Below are 27819 nucleotides of genomic sequence, written 5' to 3'. Positions count from 1 at the left end.
GTAAAACTATGTACCAGAACGCATGAGGAAATAAAGAACATTTCAATAAAGGGACGACCTTTTTATTTTATTTTGAAGTTCTGTACAGTTCTACTGATATATTTTATACACACCTCTTCAAATAAAACAAAATAAATTGCAAAAAAAAAGCATTAAGTTTCAACATCCTTCACATGATATCATGTGGATGGTGTGCACCATGAAATAAATAACACGCACGCACACACACATACACACACACACACACTCACTCACACACAGAGGGACGGACACATGAATGTTAAGGATTGGGGACAGAGGAAAAGATAGAACACCACCCAAGAAACGCATGCAAAAACACCCATACGTACACTCAGGCACCTGTGTGCTGAAACACACCTTACATTGATACACGGGGGCACGCGAAACAAAAGGCACTGCCAGCAGGAACAGCTTGGGCTCTGGGTGGTGACGTTAAAAAATGAACAGGTCTGGGTTTACTGAGTAGCATGTGCTTATGGACAATAGGCCTCATTTATCAGTATGTGCATGGAATAAATGAAAAAACCTAAGGATGTGTGAACGTTTTTCTGAATGATTAAATGCACTCATTTCATGATACATGCATGGCAAATACCATTTCCAAAACAGCCTCATTTACAGTTGTAATGTGTTATATTATATGTGCACTCAGTGTACTTGATACTTGATGAGTGAGGCCCAATGGTGGAAAGCCGATGACACACAGACACTCATTATAAAACACTATTCACATTTTCCTCACTGCCCTAGAAGAGCATGCACACAGACACACACACGCACACCAACCAGTAGGAATGATACCAAAAGAATATTAATATTTGTAATAACAACAAAGTTAAACCTTGTTACTCTTTTTCCAGTGTCTACATGATACATATGCATTGCAAACACATCATTGGTACATCATAGCGATTATCATGAACTTTATATATTTTCTGTTTCTTTTTTTGGGTGGAAGGTGGGGAGATAAAAGAAAACAAAAACAGAAATGCATGCCCAGCCCCAGAGATGTGGGGCATTCAGTGACCTGCATCAATATGTGCAAAACAGAAGCTGGTTTCATTTTTACATACACCACCTTTAACTTAAACTTCCAAATGTCTCTCTTCCCTTTAAAATTGTCTAACGACAGAACTGTCCCTCTTAAAGCTTTGGTGTAAAAAAAAGCCCCCTCACATTCAAATGCAACCCATATACCAAAACAGTGTGTGTAAAGTGTAAAATCTGTAAAGGTATGTGAATTGCTTCCCTCAGCAGGCTTCATTTGCAGGTGGAGTTCAAGCAAGGTTGGTTAGGTCAGGGATTTTGAGTGGGAAAATGGAAATGAAATCACAGTTATCATCTAAGAAGAGGTTAGGATTGTGTGTTTGTTTGGAGGAGCAAGGAGAGAGGCGGTAACTGGGTCGGATTGAAGCTCTCTCTGTCAAGTGACGCACCTGATGGCATCTTTCATATGGCATTTAAGTGGGCAAATAAGAAGAGATAAAAGTGTTGGAAAAAAGTTACTTGAATTTTATCATTCTTTGCTCAACATGCTCCCTGAGAAAAATCAGAGAATTGATCTCACTTCCTTGTCCTTCCACTCCTTCTTGTTCTAACACAGCCTTCTGCTTCCTGCCCTTGCTTAAAGAGAAGCACCGATAGCCGGTGCTCCACCCCTGTCCCTAAACACCTCCCTCACTAATTCACACGTGTTATATTCCAGCAACAAAAATAAAACATCTGGTGATAACCCTATACATCAATTCCAAGAAAAAAAAACACACAGTATGATTGTCCTTCCATCCCAAAGAGATGCAGAAAAAAGTAATCATGCCTTCTGTTTCTATTCTAACTCTATGTGCAGGGGGGATGAGCTGAAAGAGGCTCATGCATAAGTAACACTTGCAGTAGCAGCAGCAGCAGTAGCAGAAGAAGACAGAATCTTTAAAAACACCATTGATTCACATCAGTCCCAAATGAGATCTCAAGTCGCAGTTTCAGATCGTTGTGTGTGTGTCCTTGGCAATGAAAACACTACTTGTCCAATCAGCCAGAGGGCCACACACCCTGTAGCCTTCCAGGTCGCTTTCAACCCCTGATTCTTTCCTCAGGAAGTGGACGTATGGATGGTGGGGTAGAGTGGGGGGTGGGGGTGGGGGGGTTTTGTATGCGTCCTGAGAAAGGGTATGCATCTGTGTGTGGATGTACTGTGTGTTTGAGAATGTATGTGGAGGGTGGAGACAAGTTCAGCTCCGGCTCCGGTCTCTGAATAGATCATGGGGTCTGGAGGGGTCAGTGTTTAGAGGGCCAGTCTCTCCCTGGGTTGAGGTCATAAGGTAACAGGTGAGGGGTCAGGGGTCATGTTGTTGTAGGGCCTGTTGTAGTTTCTGTCGGTACATGGCATATTTTTGCTCCACTGCCCGCACACGCTCCGCCTCCTCTTTCTTCAGGATTACCAGGAAGTTTTGCAGCTCAGGGACAGAGAATGCATGCCACTGTTACAGGGAGAGTGAAAACCAGAGGAACAGATTAATACACCATTGCAGATACTTACTATATTATAAATGTTTCTCAAAACAGTGGATTGCCTACATAGTATCTCCCTGTGAACCATAAGTGTGTGTCTGTGTATGTTTCTGTGCTTCCTCACCTCCACCTCTCCAGTCTCATTTTCCTTAAGGACAAAGCTGAGTTTCTGTGCGTCAGGCCCTGCAATCAACCTCAGAAGAAGAGGATGCTCGCACAGAGGAAGCTTCTGGAAGAGATCTGCACACACAAAGAAAAACAGATTATTCAACGCTGTCTATTTATATTCTGCAGATGAGCTGGTGACCGGGTGTGATTTCCTCACCCTGCCCGTCGCGGTGCGTCTGCCTATACAATGCAAACTTGCGGGGATTGTCCAAAACCATGAACTTCTTCAGCAAGCCCTGGATGACCTCCCTGGTGGTGGTCAGAGAGCTGATGTGGATCTGCTTCACACAGTCACATGGTAGGTAGAAGGATGTTCTTTTTTCACTCTGCCCGCTGTCCGTCCCTTCCTGATCCTCTGATAGCGCTCGATTGTGACCGCCCGTGTGCCTGCCTCCCTCTGAGCCCACCGCCTCCACAGCGGGGACTGTGACTGGTCGACTGAGCCTCAGGTGGACCTTAATGAAACCTGTGTAGGATCCGTCTGGAGCCTGAAACACAGGGACAGGAAGAGAGTGGAGGCGCATTTTAGTGTTGTTATGTGCACTATAGCAGGACTGGAAAGACGCACTAACTGTGTTTCTCTTTCTGACTGTGGCTTTCTTTTCACAACAACATGGAAACTGTTTTTGTTTTTTCTCCTTTGTCGGTGTCCAAGTTAATATATTTATAATTAACAACAAAAAAACAACAAATATAAAAATGTATTTCCTACTATTGTCTATCAAAGTTACTTTATGTTGATGAAATCATGCATCTTTAATGGTTATTTCACAGTACATCACTTCACTTCCAATCATTGCCATGTTACTCTTATGTCTTTCAAACTAATATCCTACTTTTGTTTACTTTTGTTCTAATGTGTGTACGATTGCTCACTACATTATGTCCAAGCTTCCTCTTTCTATTGTATAAAGTAAGAAAGCGAGGAAACTCTAAGTCCAGTTTCATTGTTAGTTTGACATTGTACAGTACGTTCACCAGATCCAAAAAACCACCACAAAACTCACCAGTTTCATGCCATTTTCAGTCACTTGAGCGTTATACTCTTCTATCCTGGTCCGCACCTCTTCCTCTGACAGGTCTTTTGTCCCTCCCTCCTCTTCCTCCTTTGCCTCATTCTGCTGTGACATGAAAGAAAGAGAAAATGTCAGTGTCAGAGTGTTTGAGTAGTAGGAATCTTTTATCTTTACCAGCAGATGGAGCTACCGCCCCCACCACCAGTCCTTTCTAAAACAAATGGATTATCTTGCTTTGCTCAAGTTTATGAATAGATATCTGAACACACCAGAGTCAAGATAACCGATTCCACCTTGCACCCCTTTAAAAAGAGTAGAGTGTCTAATTTGCAGGCATGTTGGCTGTCACGTTTGGTTGAAAAACACACTAACCAGCATCTAGGCTGGTACCTGATGTGTGGCCTCTCTCATTAACAACTAGTAAAGATAACACTTCCCTTTCCCACCCTCCATCTCTGCCGTTTTCAGAAAGGAAAGCTGCTGCCCTGACTGTGGCTAATGAGGATGCTCATAGACACTTCACTCGCTCTTCCTCCTCAACATTGCAGCTCTACATGGGAACAGGAAATGCTGTGAATGGAGCAAATCACACATTCAGCATCACAGCCTCGCTCGCACTCATTTCCCTCTGTGACTAGGGAAATGAGAGAGAAGCAATGAAATGAGGAAGGGAGAGAAGAAGCGTGGAGAGGGCATCATGGAGGGGGAGGCAGTGAAAGAAGCGAGGAAGGGGTAAGGGACTGATGAAAAAGCCGCTGCTGAGCCAGCCTTAGCAACACAGAGTTTGACTAGGTTATTTATAGTACAGTGGGATGCATCCTCTCTATCTCACAATAGCTTTTTTTTTCCTTTCTCCTGTTTGTGTGCATTTTCTGGGGCAGAGAGAGAGAGACAGTGTGTTTGAGAGAGAGCGAATGCAGGGCAGGAATGGTTTCTGTAGGGGAGTCCTCAGGTTGTGTGATGAAGTCACCGTTTCATTCAATACAGATGCAGTGTGCGTAAGTGCAGGTGTTTCTCTATGTGCCCACACATATAGATTGAGGCAGCTTGTGTAAATAAACAACACACGCACACACACGCACACACACAGAACACAAATGTAACTTAGCAAAAAGAGGAGATGACATTATAACATTTGAACTTCAAGGCTGGTGTTTGGAAACATTTGTGAAGAGAAACGGCGAGAACAGGGGGATTTTTCCGACCACATATCTCATTCATGTTGTTGCTGCATTTATCTCTCTTCGACGCTTATCATCAGCTACTCCTCTGTGCAATTTTAGTGCTACTCTCATGGTAAATGTTCACACTGACAGAAGCTGATGGTACTATGGTCATTGCATGTGATAAATAATTGAAATTCCTTCTAATTAGGACAAAAGGTCTAAACACACGAGTTATCAGGCCTGGTTCTGTATCTGTGCACACAAGTGTACTCATCTATCACATTGATACAGGAATAAAATGAAAAGCCAAACATTTAATGAAACTCTGTTGGATGAACAAGTGCGAATGGTGCAATCTAGGGTTAAGAAAAGAATCTGAGGGATACAGAGGAGCTGACTTGTATCTAAAATTCCTCCCAGTCCAAATCAACAAAGTGAAAAGAACCTTGCAGGAATTCCTGCATTTGTATCCAAGTTTCTAAATGTATCAGAGGCAGTGCCCTGCCCTCCCTTTCTGCATACCAGTGAGAGTGGTCAGAGGACAATAGAGAGGGACAATAGTGTAGTTTCCGCCCCTGAGAGTTCCACAAAGTCCTGGGACACTGCCCCGACTGGACCTGGTCATGAGGGGGCCAATGACCAGCAAGACACAGAAAATGGAGAGATGTGAACACTGAAAAAGCTTGAGCTGTCTGCACTGTGGTTACCAGAAAACAGCCACATTTTGAGGGACTAACACTTCAGTCAAGTATTTATGAAGTGGCAAAAAATGTGATATGGAGTTCATTCACACTCCCCCCAGTAGATCGTTGGTTCCTATGCTTTCTTTTCACTCATTAGTATAAACTGAGTGAGTTACTGTGGCTATCAATATGCAAAGTAGTACGACTGACCGACCATACACATTCATACATACACTAGAACTATGTCATCGATTGAGTGTGAGTGATGCAGGGGTTAATCTTCAGAAATATTCTTGGTGCTTTACAGTCTTCGAGGCTGCCTGCATAGTCTCCCATTGCCTGCTATGCTCACACCATGTGTTTATTTTAGGATAATTTGTCATCATTTTCCAATCTCATACACAAAACTGTGGCATTTTGTTGAATGGCATTTTAACATTTTATCTGTTCATATTTAGTTCTCTTACAAGGTCTTGTCTTTGCTCTTTTGAGCTCACACTTAATTGCTTAACTTCAAAATACACAGTCGGCATTGAGCTCCACACAAACAATGCACCTAAACTACAAATATGTAGCTTATACTGTGTGAATATGATAATGAAAGGTCAATTTGATCCAAAAAACATCTTCTGGCTTCTGGTGGTACCCACCTTGTCACTGTCCGATAATAATATTGATAGTAATCATTTTTCAGACAGAACCAGGCCACGTTTTTCAGTTTAATGGTGTAATTCAGATAGATGCAAGGCAGCTTAAATATGTAAGATATCTAGGACTGTTACATAAGGGTCACACACATACCCACACACACGTATACATAACCCTCAGGGTGACATGTTGATGCTCTCACTCTGATAAGATCAGACAAGAGAGGTCATATGACTGCTTGAAATGTCACTGCAAAGTAGCCAGTATTAAAATATTGTGCCAAACCTGTCTGTGTGTGTGTGTGTTTATCCTGACCACCTTAACTTGAACTTACTCTTGACTTTGTAAGTCAAACCTGTAAGTGTGTGTGTGTGTGTGTGTGCGTGTGTGTGTGTCATTGACATCATGATCCTCAGCAAACACTAGACTCTGGGATCTTTTACAACTGTCCTGTAAGTCTGAGGACATGATGAGCTCTGCCAGAATTCATCTAACAACAGTTAAATAATGAAAGCCAAAAAGATGTGGACAGAATACAGCAATCACAAATCAACATGCACACAACACACACAGACACACACATATGTGCACACATATGCACACACACTGCTAACAGTGTGCGCTAGCATAACGCCTTTACTGGGTCAAGTGTCGAGGAGAAGAAGCAGAATTGAGAAGGCACACGCTGATTCTATTTCACAGCTCAGAGACTGCTGCGTGCCAGCCCTGCCAGCAGGACACACATACAAGTGTACACACACACACACACACACACACATACAGATACATGCACAATAGTGAAAATATTTGAACCCTTTGCTTATTTAAAATGAGCATACTAAACTGTATGAATACAAGTAAAGGTCATAGTTTCACTTATGTACCAGTAAAACATATGTCAGTATGAAAAGCAAGTGTACTCATAATAAAGATTGGAGCATCAATTATACAACTTACTGGATTAGTAACATATTGATATTGTATCTGACCCCAGTGGCGCTAAGTATAACTAGCTTTTATAGTATTGTAATGTTTAGCTATGCATCATATTTCATAGTTTATTATATGTTTTGTACGACCAATCTTTCTCTGTGACATGACTAACTATTCCCTAAATAATGCAGCAGAGTAAAAATATCACATTTCCACCTGAATTGTGTTGGTTTGTTTCCAGTCAGTGTTCCCTGAGTGTGTGCTGTGTGTAGAGTTCAAGTGTGTAGCCACTGTGTGTATATGTGGAAATGTGTTTTTTAGTCAACAGCAACATAATTCGTTCATTTTCACTGCATCAAAAAGCAGACCAGAGAAGATTGTACAAACCCCACACTCTACACTGGTACACTCACATGCGTGTGCACACACACATACACTCACACAAACACACAAAACACATTAAAGCTGGCTGGCTTATCTGGAGCAAAAGGCTCAGCTCTGGAAATAATTCATAAAGAAAAGAGGATCTGACCTCCCCTTCCACTGTTTGATGAATATAAGTATGTCCCTACGTGTCTGTGTACATAAATGCATGGATGGAAAAAGACTGAACACATTGACACATATTTAATGCCTGTACACAAAAACATGATATGTCTGTATTCACAGGATGCCACACAGACCTTTGCATATCTCTTTTCCATATGCAAACACAGGGAAGACCGGGACTCTTTCTGGGAAAATGCAGGACACTGCAGAGCTGCTTTCAGTGCCCACAATTACCATTGAGGATGAAGAGCAATTCCCTCCCACATTCAATAGCTAACGTTGCAGCTATATTATTTTTCACACCATGTTTCTCTGGCTGTGTGGTGCCAGAGAAATCAGTCTTCATCAGCTGGCAGCTTCTGTGCTAACAACCCAGACAAGCTAACCCCAATACCCCTGTGTCTCAGCATGGCAGCAATCCTAACTCCACACGCTGACAAAACAGCTGGTCAATTATTCAGAGATTATACCTTCTCCAAGTCAGACACCAAAGGCACTGTCAGGACAAGGACAGTAAGAATATAACAGGGCTGAATATGCTTTGCACGAATGAAAATGTCTATCCATCTCCAGGTTTCCTGTGCAACCAGAAACACAGTCTCACTCCTGTTGCCTTCTTTTGCTTTAGAAAAATCAGTCAATCACCTGGTGTGCATCAAGACCCAACAGCAGCCACGCAGCACCTGACCCCCCGCAGAGTCAGTAGAACTGGATATACTGGAGTCACAGGCCTGCATGTGACACACTTGTCTGTGAAATAGGTGAATGTACAGTAGACCAAAACTAAATCTCAGGAAGTGCACAGAGGGAGCCAACAAAACCATGAGTTGCTATGGTAACTAGGAAAATGGTTTTGCTACAGTGAGTAAGTACTTGCCCTGCACACACACACTCACACACACATACTCTCTCACTCTCTCTCTCTCTCTCTCTCTCTCTCTCTCTCTCTCTCTCTCTCTCTCTCTCTCTCTCTCCCTCTCGCTCTCTCTCCCTCTCTCTCTCTCATGCCCTCTCGTTCTATCTTGTTCTGGTGCAAAAGTACCAGATATGTTTCTACGGAAACCTCTCCCACGCAGTGAGGAGAAGAAGCCTCCATGGTATCTGTAGGCTATCATTAGCTCAGTATCTCTGCTAAAACACAGCAAACGCATGATCTCTGTCGGCCGCTGTTAACAGGCTGCTGCAGGATGAAACCACCCTGCAGTACATCTTCAACAGTGTTTTCAGACTCCGATGCTAAATCTATACTAACCGTTCACATGATAAACGAGCTGCCAAAAGGCATCAAGGTTGATGAACAAGGCTGACAGGACGGCGGCTCAATGTTGCACAACACATGGCTGACTGTAACCCCTTTCTACACTTTCACATACATTCACACACACACACACCTAGAGGCTCACTTAAGCATGCACAAACACTATCACTTCCTCTCCATACTTCTGCTTTTTGGCTGCATGTTTTTGATATATATGGCAGTTTGATTCCCAGCCCAACTGAAATACCCACAGTCTGACCCATCGTGGCTTGTCTACCTCTTACAATCACATCCATCAAGAGTGTTATTCCGATTCTGTACCTTCGCTGCCTGCCTGGGCTTGCGGAAGAACGAGGTCTTGGCTGTGAAGAAAGTAAAGTCTTCACATTCATCGTCCAGGCTGCAGTATCCGCTGCTCATGCTGTTACTGCTGGTCATGGAGGGGTTCAGCACTGTATTGACAGTCATGGAGAGGTCCAGAGATGAGCACCGGCACTAGAACAGCACCAGAGCAGCACGTTGACGGCTTGAGGAAGTGCTGGTTTATCTCGAAAGGCAGGGCTGTTGTGACACTCAGCCAACTTCAGAGTCTACAAGCATCTAACTGTCCGTCACTCATCCAGGAAACGTCAGTGCTCCTCTGCTGATGCATCCAGAGAGTTGAAGTCCCACCTGTGAGGTTGAGACAGGTGAACTCGGCTCAGATTCGGCACTTTGCGTGCCACCGGAGAGGGGACCAGGAAATCCGAGAGCGAGCACAGACGTGTCACTTCCTCCTGACGTGTGTGTGTGTGGGCTCTGATGCCCTGGTCACAAACACGCACACACCATACAGTGTATGAACCTGGTCATTTGCAGCTAAACAAAAACATATGTACACACACACACACACACACAGGCACAGGCTGGTGTAACGGAGTCAGTTTACAGGCTGGTTTCAAGTTAGCCCTGCTCACCTGAGAGCACCTGTTATACCCACAAACTAACACTCATACAGGCACGCATGCAATACCACATCCTGCTTTGCTCTTGCTCTGTGTCTCTGTGAAGACAGTGCTGTTCAAGTCCTGGTTGCAGCCGCAGCGGCTCAATTATCCTGTCGTTTTTGTGTGTGAGCATCCATCTGTCCCTTGAGTCAACAGAAGCAGAAGATCTCTTGGCAGATCTCTTGCAGCCACAAGACGCTCACAGACGCTCCACCACCTCCTCTCTCCTCCCCTCTCCGTTGCTTTGGCAATACTACCACAGAGACAGATTCCTCCCACTCAGCTTCTCTCTCTCTCTCTCTCTCTCTCTCTCTCTCTCTCTCTCTCTCTCTCTCTCTCTCTCTCTCTCTCTCTCTCTCTCTCTCTCTCTCTCTCTCTCTCTCTCTCTCTCTCTCTCTCTCTCTCTCTCTCTCTCTGCACCCGCTTTGCTTCCTCACTCTCTTGCAGCCTTGCTCAACCATCTGTGGTTGAGTGTGTTATCAGCCTGCAAGCACCCTCCCCCTTCTCCCTCCACTCTCTCTCTCTCTTCCTGCAAGCAACTGCACCCTGCAGAGCACGGCCACTTCCTTTTACACAGACAGAGAGACACAGAGACACAGACAGAGAGAGAGAGAGAGACAGAGAGAGAGGGAGTCAGAGAGAGACAGAGAGAGAGAGAGAGAGAGAAAGAGAAAGGCATGGGTAAGACCAAATGATGCTGTCTGAGATATGAAGCCTTGCGGCTCCTGTTTTACATACGTAAGAGCAGCGGTGACAGGAAGCAGCTGAGAGGCTGAGGAAGATGGCTGCTTTGCTGCTGACATTATGCTGCAGCATGCTAAGGACTAGAAACCATTACAACCATTGTAAACATGCAGGAGTTTTAGGTACTTTCATGTAGGAACATGACATAATTAGTACCTAACTCAATCAGGGACAGATACAGTACAGCAAAACCGAGAAGCAGCTGCACTTCCAAGGCTGAGTTGTTGGAGGAGGGTTGAGCTCACAGTGCTTAAGGTGAGATTAAGAAAATAATGAATGATTACCTCTAACCCTACACTGACCCTACAATCTGCCCTCTGACTCTGGCAGTGACCCCTTTGTCAAAAAGCAGCTAATGCCACTGTCACTGCTGAGATTGATTGTGCATGTGTGTGTCTGTCTGCACATGCTGTTTCTGTGTGTGTAATATGATTTTATAAAATCTACTCAGACACGATAATAGGAAAGCCTACATGCTGCTGGAGAGCTGCAGCAGGCAGGGACAGGGACCCTTCCTTCCATCAGTGTAATCACTATGGGAAAAGGCAGCTTGCAGGGGGGGTGGGATACTACACACAAACACGCACACATGTATGCATACTGAACAACACTCCCGCTGCCTTTGAGTCAATGAAGCCTGGTCAGTCTGCTGCATGTGTATTGTGACTGCAGCAGTGTCTGTGCGTATTGGGGGGAGAAAAGGGATCAATTTCTGCTGATGCACAGACAATAAGGACCTGTAAAGATGGAGGAGAAAGAACACACAACTACATACACACATAGACTCAGAGCTGCAGCTATAAAAGAGAGGGGGGGAAAGGGGGACTGCAGGAAATAAACTGTCATCTCTCCTCTTGTCTGCAGTAGTAGTGCGCTCTATGAAACAAATGGGAGTGTGGAGAGAGACAGGCCTTAGTCACAGAGAGTCCACAAACCTCCGAGTCAGACATCATCAACGCTCACTTAACTCTAACTAAGCTAAAAATGACTCATTATTTTCTTCCAGTAGATTTTGTATACTGAAAGTTTTTTAGCAGTCTCCGCCTGGCACCAAACAACCGAACACGCGTTTGGTAAAACACATTTGGTAAAAATGTATGCTATTCATCCTCCTCCTCCTCGCTCGCTCCAGTTCTCACCATCCCCATCCGTGTGTTCCAGAGCTGCAGGATTGTGTATATTTGTTCACGTTCTCTAATAGCGAGTATTACCTGGCACACTACCAGGGCTCTAATTTTGTGTTATCTGTCCCCTGGGTGTGGAGTAGCTGCCAACATTGTTCTGCAGCCCTGCAGGGTTATCCAGATTTCTCTCATGGATGACAAGTGAATCTGTGTGTGAGTGTGTGTGTGTGTGTGTGTGTGTGTGTGTGTGTGTGTGTGTGTGTGTGTGTGTGTGTGTGTGTGTGTGTGTGTGTGTGTGTGTGTGTGTGTGTGTGAGAGAGTGGACCACATTACGTGGGTGACTGAGGCTGGGATGCCAAGAGCAGTATGCAGGCTTATACTCTCTCTGATTCCTGTACACACACAAAGAGTGGGTGCATATAATTACTGCATCAGTGAATATCCTGTGGCTCATATAGATTTTGAGTTTATCTTGGTGCAAAACATTACTGTAGTAGATAACTAAATATATTCCATTAGCATACAAAAACATCTGAGAACAGCTAATAGCTAATACAGCAATGTCGTCACGGAGGTAAACAGTGAGGAGATGACAGAGAGACTCCACACAGAAAGATGAGAGAGGCTATGAGAGTGAGGGAGCAGGGAGGAGAGAGGGAGGGAGATGAGATGCTGATGTGACGTAGCAGATTCTGTCCTCAGAACATTCTGTGACCACAAAAAGCAAATGAGCGCATGTATAAATTTATAAGTAGACAGCTGAGGAGTTGGGGCAGCTTGTTGCGAAAGAGGAGGATGGTTATGTAAAAGTGTAGGCTTGAAGAGATGCTGCAGAATGAACCCTGACATTATCCAGTCCTGACTCATGTGCACTTCTGCACGTGTTTGCAACTGCTTGCTTTTCCTGAGCGGCCTAAAAAGAGAAATAACCTTAACGCCCCTTTCTCACATCTTCTTTCTACTAATGTGATGTTACTTTTCTTTGAAATGCTCACCTTGGGCTGAGGAGCTGTGGGAGAGCAGTGGCTTCTGGGCGATGGAGTTTTTTCAGGCTGTCTGTCCCTCTGGTTGCAGTCCAGCTGGACCTGGTTCTGACACTCCAGGTGACAGGTGTAGCTGCAGTCTGATAAACACAGAAACACACTGATCAGAAAGAAGAGCACACACAGCTTGACAGAACCAGTCACTGAAAAGGAGCGAATGAAAAGTCATCAGACATTGATGTAACACTGTGAAATACATTCCTCTGTGGTATCATCTGTCAGAGTTTAATGCTGATTAGCCACCTGAAAGTGTGTGAGTTAGAAATGAAGATTTATGATTTAATCAAACATGAAGAGTCATGCAAACGTTCCCTTTACAGAGAAAACTGGCTCCATCTAGTGGCTAATGCCAAACACACACCCTCAACAGAATCCATCCATCCATCCATTCATTATCTGTACCGCTTATCCATACAGGGTTGCAGGGGGCTGGAGCCAATCCCAGCTGACATTGGGCAAGGGCGGGGTACACACAGTCTATCACAGGGCTGACATATACAGACAAACAACCATTCACGCTCACATTCACACCTAAAGACAATTTAGAGTCACCAACCTCAACAGAATTTCTTAATGAAACATACCTGACAATGGATGTGTGTAGCACATTTTAGAAAAATGATTTCACTTTTGAAATAGAAAAATTCTTGAATAAAAGAAAATAATTTTATAGACACCTGCCCCCACAAGACATATAGCTATCTGCATATTGAAATGATAAGTAAAAATAACCCAGCAATTCAAATACATGTTGTAATCAAGCAGCTTAAACTACAAAACTACACTAAATCTACACTTTACATATCAGATGGCAGGAAATACTCTGCTGAGCACAACTATCAAAAAATAAGTATGATATCATCTTGTGCAGACACATTACAGCGTTTATAATGGACATACTGTACAAGGTCCAGCAAAGAACATAATGGAAAACAAGACTTAATGTATTGCAATAATGGATGGGCACACTTAAACATCCAAGGCCAACAAACCGTAACAGTATAGCCGCCCTGGTGTGGTCAACTCCCATCATACTGCTCAGCTAAAACAAACAGATTAGATTTAGGTACTTCCCCCAAAACTTCCCCAAATAGTCCACTGTCGTTCTTTAATTTTTAGTTGGTTCCACATATGACAGACTTTACTTGTTTATACCTTGCAGGCTTTATTGTGGTCAGAGGCTTTTTTTTTTTACAGCCTCGCATCTCACTTCTCCTCGGTGAGGTAATCCATGCTAAAGAAGAGAGGGATTTTAAAACTGGATGGGCAAAGGGAGGACTGTGGTTTGGGGAAATTCTGAGTCAGATTCTTTTTATGGTCCTTAAGCAGGAAGCGTCTCAAATAAAACACTGTATTCTACATGCAATCTGCAAGACTGCATAAAAACATAAAAGCCATTTAGACAGTATTCTGTTTTCTTATAAATATTTGCTCATAAGAAGCATTGTTTTCTGGTGCAGCTCTTTGCTGCTGCAGTCAGAATAAGCTGAGCTAAGCCTGGCTGTTTTTCTGTCTACTGATATTTAATGGCTCCGTCTGTATCCTGCAAAGAGAGGGACACCATTGCATCTCTCACACTCAACATCAGCACTGTAACCATGGCAACAAGCTTCTTGATGACCACTGTAGAAAGAGCTGTATTTACATAAGGTCACTGGCAGAATTTTTACGTTATTAATCAGCGATAAATCTCAGCTTAATCACCAAATACGGGGAATCGAAGGTGTCTTTAAAGCAGCTTGTTCAGGAACGAAATGCTCCGTGTCTTTTGCACAAAGGGGAGAGAGTAAAGGGAGACAGGACAGGGCTTACTGACAGGAGAGAAATGCAGAGCAAAGAGGAAAGTTCAGATAAAGGATATGTTGCTCGTGACAGTTCAGAGGTTGCTGCAGTAAGAGAGGGAGACAGGCGTAAGTATGTGTGTGTGACAGAGACAGGTTGGCAGAGAGAGAGGATGAAAGGGAAGGGCTGTGATGCCTCGCTGACAGCAGGGATGTGTCGAGGAAAGAGGAGAGTTCAGATAAGGGATAGTCTACTTGTGACAGTTTAGAGGTCACTGCAAAAAGAGTGGAAGAAAGGAAACACAAAGGGGAAGGGACGAGAGAAACTCCTTTCCTGTCCTGCTTCACTTCATTTACTCCATCCAAGAGACTGTGCTCCCACCTCTATACCCCTCTGCATTTCCTACCTTAAAGAAGTGTTCAGCACGCTTATTTAGTTTCTTGCTGAGAGTTGGATGAGAAGGTATAAGTCACACTCATGACTGTGAGGTAAATATGAAGCTGCCACCTGCAGCCAGCTGACTAAGCTTTAGGGCCAGGACTAGAAACAGTGGGAAAGAACGAGCCTGGTGTCATCCAAAGACAATAAAATCCACCTACATAACCCCCACAAAACCACTAACAGCAAATCACCATTTACAGGTGCTGGTTGGTGTATTTTGTTACCTTTTGGCACAGCCAGACGAGCTGTTTCCAGTCTTTGTGCTAAGCTTCATATTTAGTGTATATAAAGGAGTGGTATGGCAATATGCTCAAAATGAATGAGCATATTGCCCAAATGTCTTTAAGGATACCCTGCATACTTCTGTTGTAAACAAACAACAGGTTATGTTTACATTCAGAATGCATTGTGTGCATCCTTTGTATCATGTTTCTTTGTATTCTGCACATGATCTAATGTGATACAAAAAAATTGGACTCACTTTGGATTAAAAACAAAATCACTAGAAAGCATTACTAGTGGCCAAAAACACCACAGGGTAAACTCCTACTGTTTTTCTCAGGACAGAAATCGGTGTTTGTGTTGGGTGATGGCTGCTTAGAGAAGGAAGGCCCTGGCTCCTTGGCCTTTCGTCTGTTCATTCATTTTGAAGACAGGAATTAGAAAAACGGCAAAAAAAATGGGAGCAGCCCTCAGGAGTGGAAACATTTCCTGTTCCACACCTACAGTATGATACACCCCTGTCAGCAAGTCATGGTTCACCCATTCCCACACTGATAAGACAAACTGTTTCTGTCTCACACTCACTCACACACACACACACACACACACACACACACACACTTCAGAGTTAAATTAACTTACAGGATTTGGTTTAATTTAAAGCAGATGTCAGAGTAAAGGTAAAAGGTTCTGCTCTCAGTGAATTAAAGGCCTCTCTGTTAAATATGGAACTGAGAGGGTGTGTGTGTGTGTGTGTTTGCAGACCTAGTATTAGCTGTACCTCCTTGGGTTGCAGTATGGTACATGTGTGAGTGCTGATGAGCAGGTGGAGACACTGCAGCAGTGATCCAGCGACCCAGGAGGGCTCTGAAGGTTACTGTATGCAGGCATGCTGACACAGGCACAATCACCGGGAATCGTGAAGGAGAGGAATGAAAGAGAAACTAAAGGAGGAGGGAGTCAGCAAAATGAACACATTTTCTTGTGTGACCTTTTAGTGCGATCGTGGTTTGACTGCCTCAGACAAAATCCCCCCTCTGGACTGCATGTTAGTACTCGCAAGGCTTCCCTTTTGCTCTTCTGCGGAAAGCCCATTGTTACGCAGACTGTCGAATGGAGAAGTCGCTTGCATTTAAAGACAGCAGGGCTGATTCCCCTCAGCTGGGGTTTTTAGGAGAAGTTGTGTTCAAGCCCACTTGAGGGAACAAAAAAACGTGTTTTGTTAGAAGAGCAGTGGATTCTGCATGTGCATAGGCAAAATTTTGGAAACCGCATTCTTGCCATTCTCCTTCTGTATTTATCACTTCGAATTCAGCTGGAAACTACCTTATATTCCCTATATTTGCTTTCGATTCTTTGTGCAGCCAACTCCCTTTGACTGGAAAGTGCTTCAGTTTCACACAAATCTTCAAGTACCTCTCTGAATGCACTCACATTTAAAGTATTTATGATTTGAAGGCGAGCTAATCTAGCTGTCAGTGTTCATAAACCGTTTCATTTGACTTGTCTTTTGGGACTCTTTATCTGGTAAACTGCAGAACTATGATTCTTCTCATGCTCGTATCCAATTCAACAGATCAACTGTCGTTATTGTTCCATTTTATTATATATATATATATTTATTTTTGAATTTGGTTTGGTTTTAGGTATTGGTTTTCTACTTTGATACCATTTCACACAATCATTCAGACATGATTCTTTACATATCTGAATTATAAGATTTTTAATCTCAGTGAGGCATTTCCTTTTCAACTAAAGCTATTATAAAATGTATAAATGTACACAGACTCATGCACCCGGGGGCGGGGCGCCAACAGATGAGTATAATGAAGTTGAGCCATAAACACTCATCAGCATCTGCTCCTCTGCACAGAGCCATCATGTCTAGAGTGTGTGTGTGTTGTCTCAACAAGGAGAAGGGCTGCGGTGTTATGTGTCGCCATGGTAGACTGGCCTCAGTTGCTCCTCCACAGCAGGAGATGCGTGCACAGACTCCCCCTTTGTCTCTCATCCCATCATTCCAGTCTGACTGCTTTTGAACTGACACTGCCTGCGGACAGAGCGGGACGATGATGCAGATAGATAGAGATGGAGACAGAGGCAGCACTAGGAAACTTCATCAGTGTGGTGGAAGGAGATGAGGGAGCTCAGGAGTACAGTATGTAAAGATCTATATGTAGTGGCTGTCTTCACTTCCACTGCTGCACTTGGGTCGATAACACCCACTGCGAGGGAGGACAGGAAAGGGGGAGCTTCGATTACAGCGATTTAATGACGGTTCTCAGAAGAGGACAGTCAAATTGTGTTGGTGGGGGCTGCCGAATTTTTCTGCGCTCATGTTTTGCCTTTTTATCACTTAAAATCTTTTGTTGTCTTTCCACTCCACTTATTCCTTGGAAGGCCAAGGAGCCAGGAAATTTCCCAGTTTCGGTTTTATCTCCTGTAACCTGAGATGCTGCTGCGTGTGATCAAAAACTGGACTAAGTGCTGTGTATGTGTGTTTGTGCAAGACAGAAAGAGACAGGAATAGGAAGATAGGGGGTGTGGGTGGGTGTTTTTTTCTTTCTGTGAGACAGTGGGTGTGGGACAGACAGGGCAGGGTAAAGACAGATTAGCAGTGTTTCTCAGGTCATGGAGGATGTCTGTATGGCACAAGATAGAAACACAGAGGAGACTCAGGGAGGGACACATTGTGTTTTCTCCTTGTCGAGGTGAGAATGGAGGGGGTAAATAGGGGTTAGGTCGCTATGATGATACTAACACGGTCACTAATGATAATAAAGGGAGCTCTGCAGGTCTTATGAAGGAATTAAGAGCAGCTTCAGGGTCTTTGGGGGGCTTTAAGCAGTCTGATCCCATCATAGCTCATTTGGAGCAGTTATCCATGTTCTCCTGCTGTGTAGCTCACACACACACACACACACACACACATACTTGTACTTCCGTCTTTGTGAGGACACTCATTGACATAATGCATTCCCTAGCCCCTTACCCTAACCTTAACCATCACAACTGAGTGCCTAACCCTAACCCTGACCCTAACCTTAACCTAAACCTAATTAAAACCAAGTCTTAACCCTCAAAATGTGATTTGAAGGTGTCTCAAAAAGTGAGGACCGGCCAAAATGTCTTCACTTTCCCAAAATGTCCTCACTCTGTTAGTAAAATACTTTTTTGGTCCTTAATATGTAGCAAGTACAAGTACACACACACACTCACACCTCGTTCCACTATGTTTCTCTCATTCACATAAAAACTTGAGGAACTCAAATTTCCCCCGAATAAAATCTGACCTTTCATCTTGACATCTGTGTGTGTTTGTGTGAACAGTAGTTTCATATTTGTTACTGACACTGTTTATCTCCATCACCACAGCATCTCTATCTTCCTCTTTCAGCACCTCCATCTGTGCAGCTACAGATGCTCCCTGAATAACTAAACAAACAAGAGAGGAACCCAGCTTTAGTTTGTTTTTTAAAGGCTTATTCTGTCCAATGAGCTTCACATGGTGCAGCTGAAAGCTTTAGGGTTTTTTTTTTTTTTTTGCTTCTTGAGAATATTTCATTAGCCGATGACTACATCATCACTTGTGTTTATATTTTAGTGATTTTTAAGTCATACTTCCAGATGGATGCTCTAGCTGTGGGTTAATAGATTTGGATTTATCAGTATTAATTTGATAATAAAGAATGTCGGCTACGTAACAGCAACATGGCTCTTGTGTCTATGTCACACATAGCACACTGGTCAGTATTACATCTGGCCTCCACACAAAGTAAATCTGAGTGTGTTAATGTCTCTTTTTTGTAAGTTTGTCTTGTTTGTTTGCCATCTATTTGCTGCAGTCTCCCCCACAAGTCTGGAGATGTTTCCCAACTGCTTGACCATCTGTGCAGCAGGACTGGGTATGATGATGTGTTTGAAATCAGTTTCAAAACAGTGAAAAAATATTATTCTGGTACTGATGGAATGACGCAGCAAATGTAGGCAACATCAAGGAAGAAAATCAAATCAATGTGACAAAACAAATTCTTAACTCAAGGTCCACTTACCATATTTCTCTCAGAACTTTCAGCCCTGTCTCTTGGCCTTCAAGTAATGTGTGACAACCAAAGTCCCAGTACTACGTAACATGATGACTAAACCATCTCCATGACAACTGAGCAAACTCCACAAACTGATGAAGGCCATGAGATGGGGCTGAAAGCTCCAGGAAATAATATTTATTTTGTCAAAATATTACAAAAGTCAAGAGTGAACTGTCTGGATATAGTATTGTACCTCCATAAATCCAACTGGCTCACAAGAGGCAGATTTAACACAGACTGGTCAAAATCGAAGCAGCAGTGGCAGAGATATCCTGACTCTCCTCTTCCATACTCCTCCCGAAGAGTTCACTGACCTTTATCTTCAAAGTTGGTGAATTGCACCTTTAATTTGGACTATGGACTTTTGTAAAACAAAAACACAATATGATGGCATCCTCACAACACAATTCACTTTATATGCTGTAGTGCTGAAACACTGTCCAGCTATAGCAGTCATAAGTGTTAAAAGCATCTTCTGAAAGAAATTCAGTTGTGTCAGCAACAACAGTTCAGTCTAGGCTCTGAACACATACAACCTGTGAACAGTGCCCTCACCTAAAACACATCTGAGATGCTGACGAAACTACAGTCAACAAGTTATTATATTCCTCGTAGTTCAGAGCATTTGAGAGGAATTTCCAGCCGCTTGGCGTCATCCAGGACTGTGACACACTTTGGCAGAGGATAATTATAGATCGAAGATGCAACAGAGGAAGAGGAACTGAGGAATCTGGTTTGGGCCAGTTTGTTCTTAAAAGGATTAACTGGGTTTCCTTTATAGGGAACACCATCTAAAAATACACAGTATCTGTGTGTGGTAGCTTGTGCTGCTGATGCTGTTCCTGAGGCTTTTGAGGCTGCAGCATGACGTCACTCAGGTGGAGTGGTGAGCTCTTGATGAGCTGCTCCCTGAGTCATGTTTGGTCAGGGTCTTATCAGGTTTACACAGGAGGGCGCACACACACACACACACACACACACACACACACACACACACACACACTCATGAAAGAGCTGCAGTAAACATCTTTTTGTATTCAGCTGTCAGTCTATGCTGTGAATGGGTCAATAATTCTGCAGTAGCCAGCCATTTTGCTCCCTGCCTCTTTTCAGCCCAGCCACACTTTGTGTTAATGCTACATTATGTAAAAAACTGAATTAAAAAAAAAACTGCATTAGGCAGTCGTCTATTTGCAGAAAACATGGGAAAGATCGATGCTGCGCAGCCTCCAGCAGGCTCACTCTTATCTCATATTCCTGCTACAAATATGAAAGTCAATATGATAATCCACTTACATAGGATTTTCTCAGCTGATTGATAATGTAGGTTTTCTGTTTGTCTGTGTGTGGATGTGAAAGAGAGACTGAGTAAACTGTGGATTCTGCTGCTTTCATCTGACCTGTTTACTGGACTGTTCTACTGTTTACAACCAATCTGCAGCCCCTGGTCTCACCGTTCACACACACATCTTACACACATACACTGTATGTGCTCTTACACAAAAGCGACGGGGATAGATCAGCCGATAGAGAGGGGGGGTATAGACAAAGAGTAACAGGGCTTGAGGGCATTTCAGTTCACAGATAGACAGACTGATGCACACAATACCCAAATATTTTGGCCCACAGCCACCCTTTGAGGCCAACACGGCTCAACCTGTCTACTCATCATCTTTCCCCTCTTTTCAGCGCCACCAAAATGATTTAGATTCTTTGTACAACTTCTAAATCTCAATTCCCAGTTTTTACCACTTGTGCACCCTCCATCCTCCTCTCCTCTCCATACCTGAGGTGGTGAGCAGAGATCCATTAGAGGACGATCGGCGGAGGATCCGCAGGCTGTCACTCCAGGAGCGAGACTTGGGCAGCCTCTTCAGCAGCCGCCCCAGCCGCCGGGAGACCTGTCCAAAGCAGGCACTGCCAGCCTCCCCGTCCGAATCACCCCTGACCTCCTCCAGATGCAGTGACACCTGGCCGAGAAATGTCCTGCCCACCCTGACGCCTTCAACTCCCCCGGGCCCGACCCCCACCCCTGCCTCCCCCTTTGCCTCCTCTCGCCCCGGGACGAGAGGTGCTATCTGTGCCATGGATGGGGCATGGTGGCACCATCCGGCAGGCACCGTCCTGTGCGCGTAGCCCTCGCTGGCTCTCCTGTCCTGCCCCCGGCTGCCCCTGTCCCTCTGAGGACTGCCCCAGCGCCAGCCCCCCCAGTTCCCCCCTCTGCCATCCCAGCGCAGCCACTCTGCCACCGGTGCCACGCTCCGAATAAACAGCCCCCTCTCCACTCGCTCTGCCACCCCTCCACCTGTACTCCTCACACACTCCCTAATGCTCTCACCTCTCTACTTGCCTCACTCTTTCCTCCCCTGGTCTGCACCTGACCTGCAGCCTCCTTACACCTCAGCGTGCCCACATGAGCCCCGATTCTCCGCTGTGCTACTTGTTCCTCTCTAACGTCTCTCGTTATCAATGCTCCCTCATCCTCTCATCGCCCTCTCTCCCTCTCTGTCTCTACTGCAGCACCCACACACTCTGCAGTAACAAACAGCCAGCTTAAAGAGACAGAGACCCCCACATACGATCCTGGCTCCTCTGTTCGCCTCTCTCCTCTCTTTCCAGCAACAGGAGCCTTTCTCCTTCACTCAGTGGTTGACTGTCCACTCCTCGTTCAGCACCTGAGGACGAGGTGTGATCTCCATACAACAGAGCACAAACGTCACAGACCACTGCAGAGCTGGTTAACGACACTGCCTCCTCTCTCTTCCCTTCTCACTCTTTTCTGTCTCCTTGGTGTGAGACCCCACAGCCTGGTTGAGGGGAAGTGAGTCAGCCATCCTGTCTAACCCCACAACAGTGACATATCTTGTCAGCGTGAAGGACTTGCATCACCTCAGAAGTGTGTGTGCGGGCGCTTGTGTGTGTGGGCTGAGGTGATGCGCAGTCCGTTGGTTATTAATATGCACTGTGAACGAGAGAGAGTGCTACTGGGAGTTATCCTCCTGCCCTACTTCTAAAACTGAAGAGTTTGGAGGAACAGGATGTGCTTCACTCACAAGTGTATGACATAATCACGAGCAACACGATGCTCTGATGTCACCTCTTTTCCCACTGCAGTGTCTGTAGGTTGAATATGATGTAATGTGTGTGCTTTTTTTTTTTATATCCAAAATTTCCAAATTGCTTTTTGACTAACTCGTGCTGAAGAATGTCTTTGTCCTGTCCTGTCTGCCCCAACCACCTCTTCCTCTGCAGTCGTCCTATCACTATCCACCAAGGGCGACCTAAATATAGCCTGCTTGAAAATCCCCACTGTTCTGCCATACATACAGCAGGGCGGCACTGAGGAGAGCACACAACACCATGCAGGTGTTTCTGCAAGAACAAAATAAGCTTATCTGCGTGTCCTATCCTGTCGTTTCATATATTCATGAAGGTCAAATAATGTTAAAGACTTTTTGTGTCTGAGAAACTGAATTAAAAAAACTCAACTGATACTGAAATAAAATATAGTATAACAGAAGTGCGATGTGGCAGTATGTTGAACATGTGTTCAGTAGCTCTCCTCAATATTCAATGCAGCTTTGTATTCTGATTGTATGTTTTCAGCTTGAGACATATGAGCTCTGAAGGAATGTTTTGGCTGAAGTCTCGCAAAACTATATTCATCGCAGGTCTGGCAGCGGCGGTATGCCGGGACAAGAAGGTTATGAGCCATTTAACACAACCCTCCTCCCATGTTTTCTTCTCCCACTGTGAATGGAGCTTTGAGAGGACCAATGTGAAACGGATGAGAAGGTTCCTGAGAACAAGGCCTGTACTGTGTAGACCAGGGGAAGAGGTAAAATAAGGAAGAGATGGAGTTGAAGGAAAAAACACATTCCCTAGAGAGGGATCAGGAATGCCATGGGGCATGTGAAGGTCTGTGGCACACGTGTGGATGTGTGTGTGTTCAGGTGTGTTTGCATGTGGGGCTTCCTGGTAGTATCCCTCCCTGTCTCTGCAGTAACCAGCACATGACCTCACATTTGCTGCCGCTGCTGTAGATGCACTGTAGCAACAGGGATCTCTGCTCAACTTGCAAATGTTTAAGCACAAATACCATTAACAGGGCTTTGTCAAATTCTCAGATCTGCAGGAGATAATTGTTCATGAAGGCTACTTCTTGTTGTGAAATCAAGTTTGGAGGATCTGATCTCCAGAGCATTCACCTTGTTGTACAGTGCTTTGACACGGGGAGCAGAGACATGCAGGCTAACTTGTAGGACCAATAACAAAGCAAAGTTCACAGTGAGGGTGAGGAGGGTAGAAATTCACACAAGCATGGCCACTCTGACAAATCACTGGAGAACAAAGTTCTCTGATTAGGAGAGCTGATTAGTTGAGTTGAGCAACAGAAAATCAATTGACATCTATTTCGATAATTAATCTGTTGTTTGAATGGCAAAGATTCTCTGGTTCCAGCTTCTCCAACGTTAGGATTTGATGCTTTTCTGTTTAATATCATTGTTAATTTCAGATTTTGGGGTTTGAGTCAACAACTGGTTGACACCTTGGGCTCTAGGAAGTTGTGATTGGAATTCTTTGGCACCGTATAGCCCACACAATTAATCGATTAATTTGAAAAAAAAGACAGATTACTAATGACAGATTGTTGAATAATGAAAACAATCACTAGCTGTAACCTCAACTGAAAGCTTCAGGAACTTTTAGTTTAGGCAACACTTTCTTTAGCCACATTTAGTATTTATAAAACCTATATTGATGGTTTACAACACATTACAACGCAGTTGTAAGCAAATACAAAAACATGTTTAAGTGATTATTCTGTATTTGTGAAAATTGTATAATACAGTGAAAAGTGTAAGTTCTCTTTCCTGCCAGAGAAACAGACTCAGCATTGGTGCCACAACAGCATGGTTCCCTGAAAGCTTTAATTAAATATTAATCTGATGTCTGACTCTGTCTGCCTGTCTGTAATCCCAACCTCTCCATCCCTGAGGCATAATCCCCAGCAGGAGACTCCCAGAGCTGGGATTAAAGAGGCTGCCATTCCCCTCCCTCACCCCCAGCATTCCCTGACCAACGGCACAAGAGATGACAAATCAAATCATGAGAGGAGTGATAAACAACAATCACTGTACAGATTTATATTCTCATCCTCATTTTTTTTTTTTTTATAATAGAATGTATTATTCTTTCCTCTGTATTTATTATACTGTCTGTGTGTTATCCTGTGCACAGGAGGGCAATGTCAGGGAATCAGTTCTCGAAATAAGTCAGATTAGTGCCAGTAACAGACAGTCAGAGCTCATACATGTCTAGACAAGTCACACTTATCAGACATGTTGGTCATATGCTTCATTACTTTATGCCCCATTAGGGCCTGATGCCACATATGGTAATCGTCTGTATGTGTGTAGTGTTTTTTATGCATATCAGCAAAACAAACATGGAGGACAGCCAGCAGGAGGAATTGATCCAGACGTCTATACAACAACCGAGCAGGAGACTATGAGACTGGGAGCTCCTGCCACACTGACAGATTCCACTGTACAGCAAGGCCACATCACAGCAGCCCCTCCGAGCTCTTAACTGTCCCAGGGGGGAAAGAGCTGCTGAGCTGTTTCTATAAGCTTCAGATGCAACAACGCCAACACAGATAGACAGAGGGTGATAAATTAAAGACAGGCAGAGGAAGCGAGGCATACAATAAGACAAAGACACAGAATGATGGTTGTTTATGGTTGCAGGGCCTCCGTCTCTCACTCCCTGTCATTTGCTGGGTGTAGTTGAAAGAGGAGCATGTGTGCGTGTGTGTGCTGTTTCTATTTTGGCAGTTTTGGTTGAATTTCTCCCCACAGAAATACCCTGAAATGCCAAAAATTGTATCGCTTGTCATAAATGTCCTGGTGACCCCCACGACTGTGTACCGCAATCACCTCTGATGTCTTCCAGGAAAAGGGAGCACAAAAAGACGGTTTGCCCAAGAGGACAGCTGCTGGCAGTATAAAACTACAGCTAATTAGCTTGATCCATAAAGAGACTACTGAAGAAAAAAAAAGTTCTTGGGTTATAAAGAAACTCATGACTGTGTGTGTGTGTTTGTCTGGGTTTGTGTGTGAATAGTGCTCCAGTAATCTCTGCTCTCGCTCCACTGAGCTCTTGCTGATAGCACACTAAATCAGACAGCTCTGCAGTGCTGGAAGAACTCTCCCTCTTTTCCCCTATCAGCTCTCCTTCCTCCCCATTGCTCTTGTTCTATCTCTCATCACTCCTCATTTTTATCACCCTGCCTCCCTCCACCCCTCCTCTGACTCCTTCCACCATTTTTGTTTCCTCCTTTTCTCTTTCTCGTTCCATTTCCCCTTTGTTTCATTCCTCTGTTTTAGCCGTTCTTCCCTCACATCCTCCCTCACTTTTAACGCCTTCGATTTCTTTATCTCACTGTGCTCTACCGCCGCCGCAGCATTCCCCCCATGACAGAGTGCTGCTGACACAATGCCAACTCAGCAGCCGCACGCTCTCATGGACACACAAATTCCCACACACACACAGCACTTGTGCATGTACAGTATGTGCACAGAAATGTCCACCCATACACACACACACACGCTCTTCAGGCTGAGCTCATCAGCAAAACGTGTGTTTGTGTACACGTGTGTATTCAATCAGATTAAACACGTATCGACAATGCCAGGTCAAATTGGCTTGGCCCAAACTCTCTGTGTCCCAGAGCTGTGCAGGTGGGAGTGATGTCATCAGAGCCTGAGCAGCTCTCTGCAATACACCTCAGACTATAAAGCACTGCACGAGACTCCAGAGATGCCAGGTTGAACGACTGTAACAAGTCTCACTGGCATTAAATAAGCTTTCTGATATAAGGTAAAGGAAAACAATGAGTTTCCTTGAGTGCCCTCTGTTACATCTGTGTGACTCATCTGTGTGGCTTTTGTTTTCAGATCGTCATCAGTTTAAAAACACCAAAGGGCACGAGTTCATGCACACTCACAATTTAGTGTGAGCGTTACAGACATTTCCAATGTGTTTCTGGATTTCAGCAGTGCGTCACTGTGAAGTCTACCATCTTTCCCTGGTTCCTAGAGCTCCGGCTGCAGATCACAGAGCGAGGACTCTGGGAGGCAAAGCTGGAAGGACAAGATAATGAGCTTTCCATGGAATATTTCTGGCTGTGTCTGTGGAGCAAAATGCTCGGAAACGTCCTCTCTTATAATACTGGCTCACTTTCTCATTCTCACAGGCACAACCTTTTCTTTTTTGTGTGTGTGTGTACACACAGACAGCAGGGTGGAAGAGTATAGCACATGGCTACTTGTCGCCTTTACAAAGTACAGGTACAGGTCAGAAACACCAAGTATTTACCAACACTACTTATTCTGCCCCATCTCAGGAGGGACACTAATGAACAACCAGTCGCACAAGTGAAATAATTGTGAACTTATTCATGTTCATATCCTGGATCCACATCGTATGAAGACAGTGGGTCTGATTTCTATTGGGCATGTACACAACTACTATCGAGACAGATAAACACGTTGAAGGGCTCCAACCACTTACTTTGACATTTGAGAGCCTGGGCTGTGATCTTGCGGCTGCAGGCGTCGCACCAGTCCTGCGTGACCGGCTTGGCCTCGAACCGGTGTCCTTCACCCCTCTCGGTCCTCACCCGGGGGTCCACCCTCTGGGGAAAGATGGACCAGGCCTCCCTGCGGAAAGGCTCGATGCGGGCCAGCCTGACGACGCCGGTCTTGCCCTGAGTAAGCCGTCCCAGCGGGAGACCACCGCTTTCTCCCACCTGACGCCCGCCGTCTCCGCTCCGGGGGTCTCGTCCCCCGTGTGGCGCGTCCCGGTGCCGGTGCGCTCCTTTGTGACCATTGGAAACCGACCCGCTGGGCATGACATTGGTGCCCGACCTCTTGAGCGACCTCCGAGCACTAGTGTTGTGGTTTGAGTCACAGTCTCGGTTGCTGTTCCGGTCCCCGGTGATGCGCCCTGTCGGACTTTCCCGGCTCCCGGTGGCCGTGCTGCCCTCCTCTCTGTCCCGGTTCGGGCTACGTGGCGCAGCAGGGGCGGCCGGCGCTCCGCATCCCTCACTGGGCATCATCCCTCCCCTCGTCGCCGTTTCTCCCGCTGGCCCTTGAGCCGAGGCTTGAGTTTGTAGTTGCCCTCCGCTCCCCGACCGCCTCCTGAACAGCATCTTCTCTCTGGACGATGTCGGCGGCGGGACTTTCTTCACGACGCCGGGCAGTGTGAAGTGCTGACCCGGGTGCTGCCCCACCACACTCGCAGACGCCATTGTACCGTCCTGCTGTAACGCGTGTGTGTCCGGCCACTGGGAGTGTGTGTCGGTGTGTTTTCAGTCCGTGCTCTGAATGTAAACTCAACTCCCGCCCGCGAAAAGCGTGTAGTAGTGACGCAAGA

The 27819-nt window shown here is 44.9% G+C and overlaps 1 protein-coding gene across 5 annotated transcripts; it reads right to left on the bottom strand.

The window, feature by feature from the left end:
• Positions 1 to 46: 46 nt before the first annotated feature.
• Positions 47 to 27819, bottom strand: rassf5 (Ras association domain family member 5). Of its 5 annotated transcripts, none has more exons than XM_071494387.1 (6): positions 26956 to 27819; positions 12800 to 12927; positions 3705 to 3818; positions 2855 to 3185; positions 2654 to 2769; positions 47 to 2498 (listed from the first exon to the last, which is right to left on the bottom strand). In XM_071494387.1, the coding sequence occupies exons 1-6, from the start codon at positions 27692 to 27694 to the stop codon at positions 2355 to 2357; spliced, it is 1572 nt and encodes a 523-aa protein (XP_071350488.1). In that variant the 5' UTR covers positions 27695 to 27819; the 3' UTR covers positions 47 to 2354. The 5 variants fall into 5 exon arrangements, with proteins under 5 accessions (XP_071350488.1, XP_071350490.1, XP_071350493.1 ...); XM_071494389.1 differs by having other exon boundaries at positions 3705 to 3815; XM_071494392.1 differs by lacking the exon at positions 26956 to 27819 and adding an exon at positions 21167 to 21717.

This window comes from Trachinotus anak, unplaced genomic scaffold (assembly GCF_046630095.1).
Source record: "Trachinotus anak isolate AG129_WGS33_773 ecotype Australia unplaced genomic scaffold, CSIRO_AGI_Tana_v1 ptg000013l, whole genome shotgun sequence".
Lineage (NCBI taxonomy): Eukaryota > Metazoa > Chordata > Actinopteri > Carangiformes > Carangidae > Trachinotus > Trachinotus anak.
Note: the sequence above shows the minus strand (reverse complement) of the source record. Positions and strands in the feature narration are given on the sequence as shown.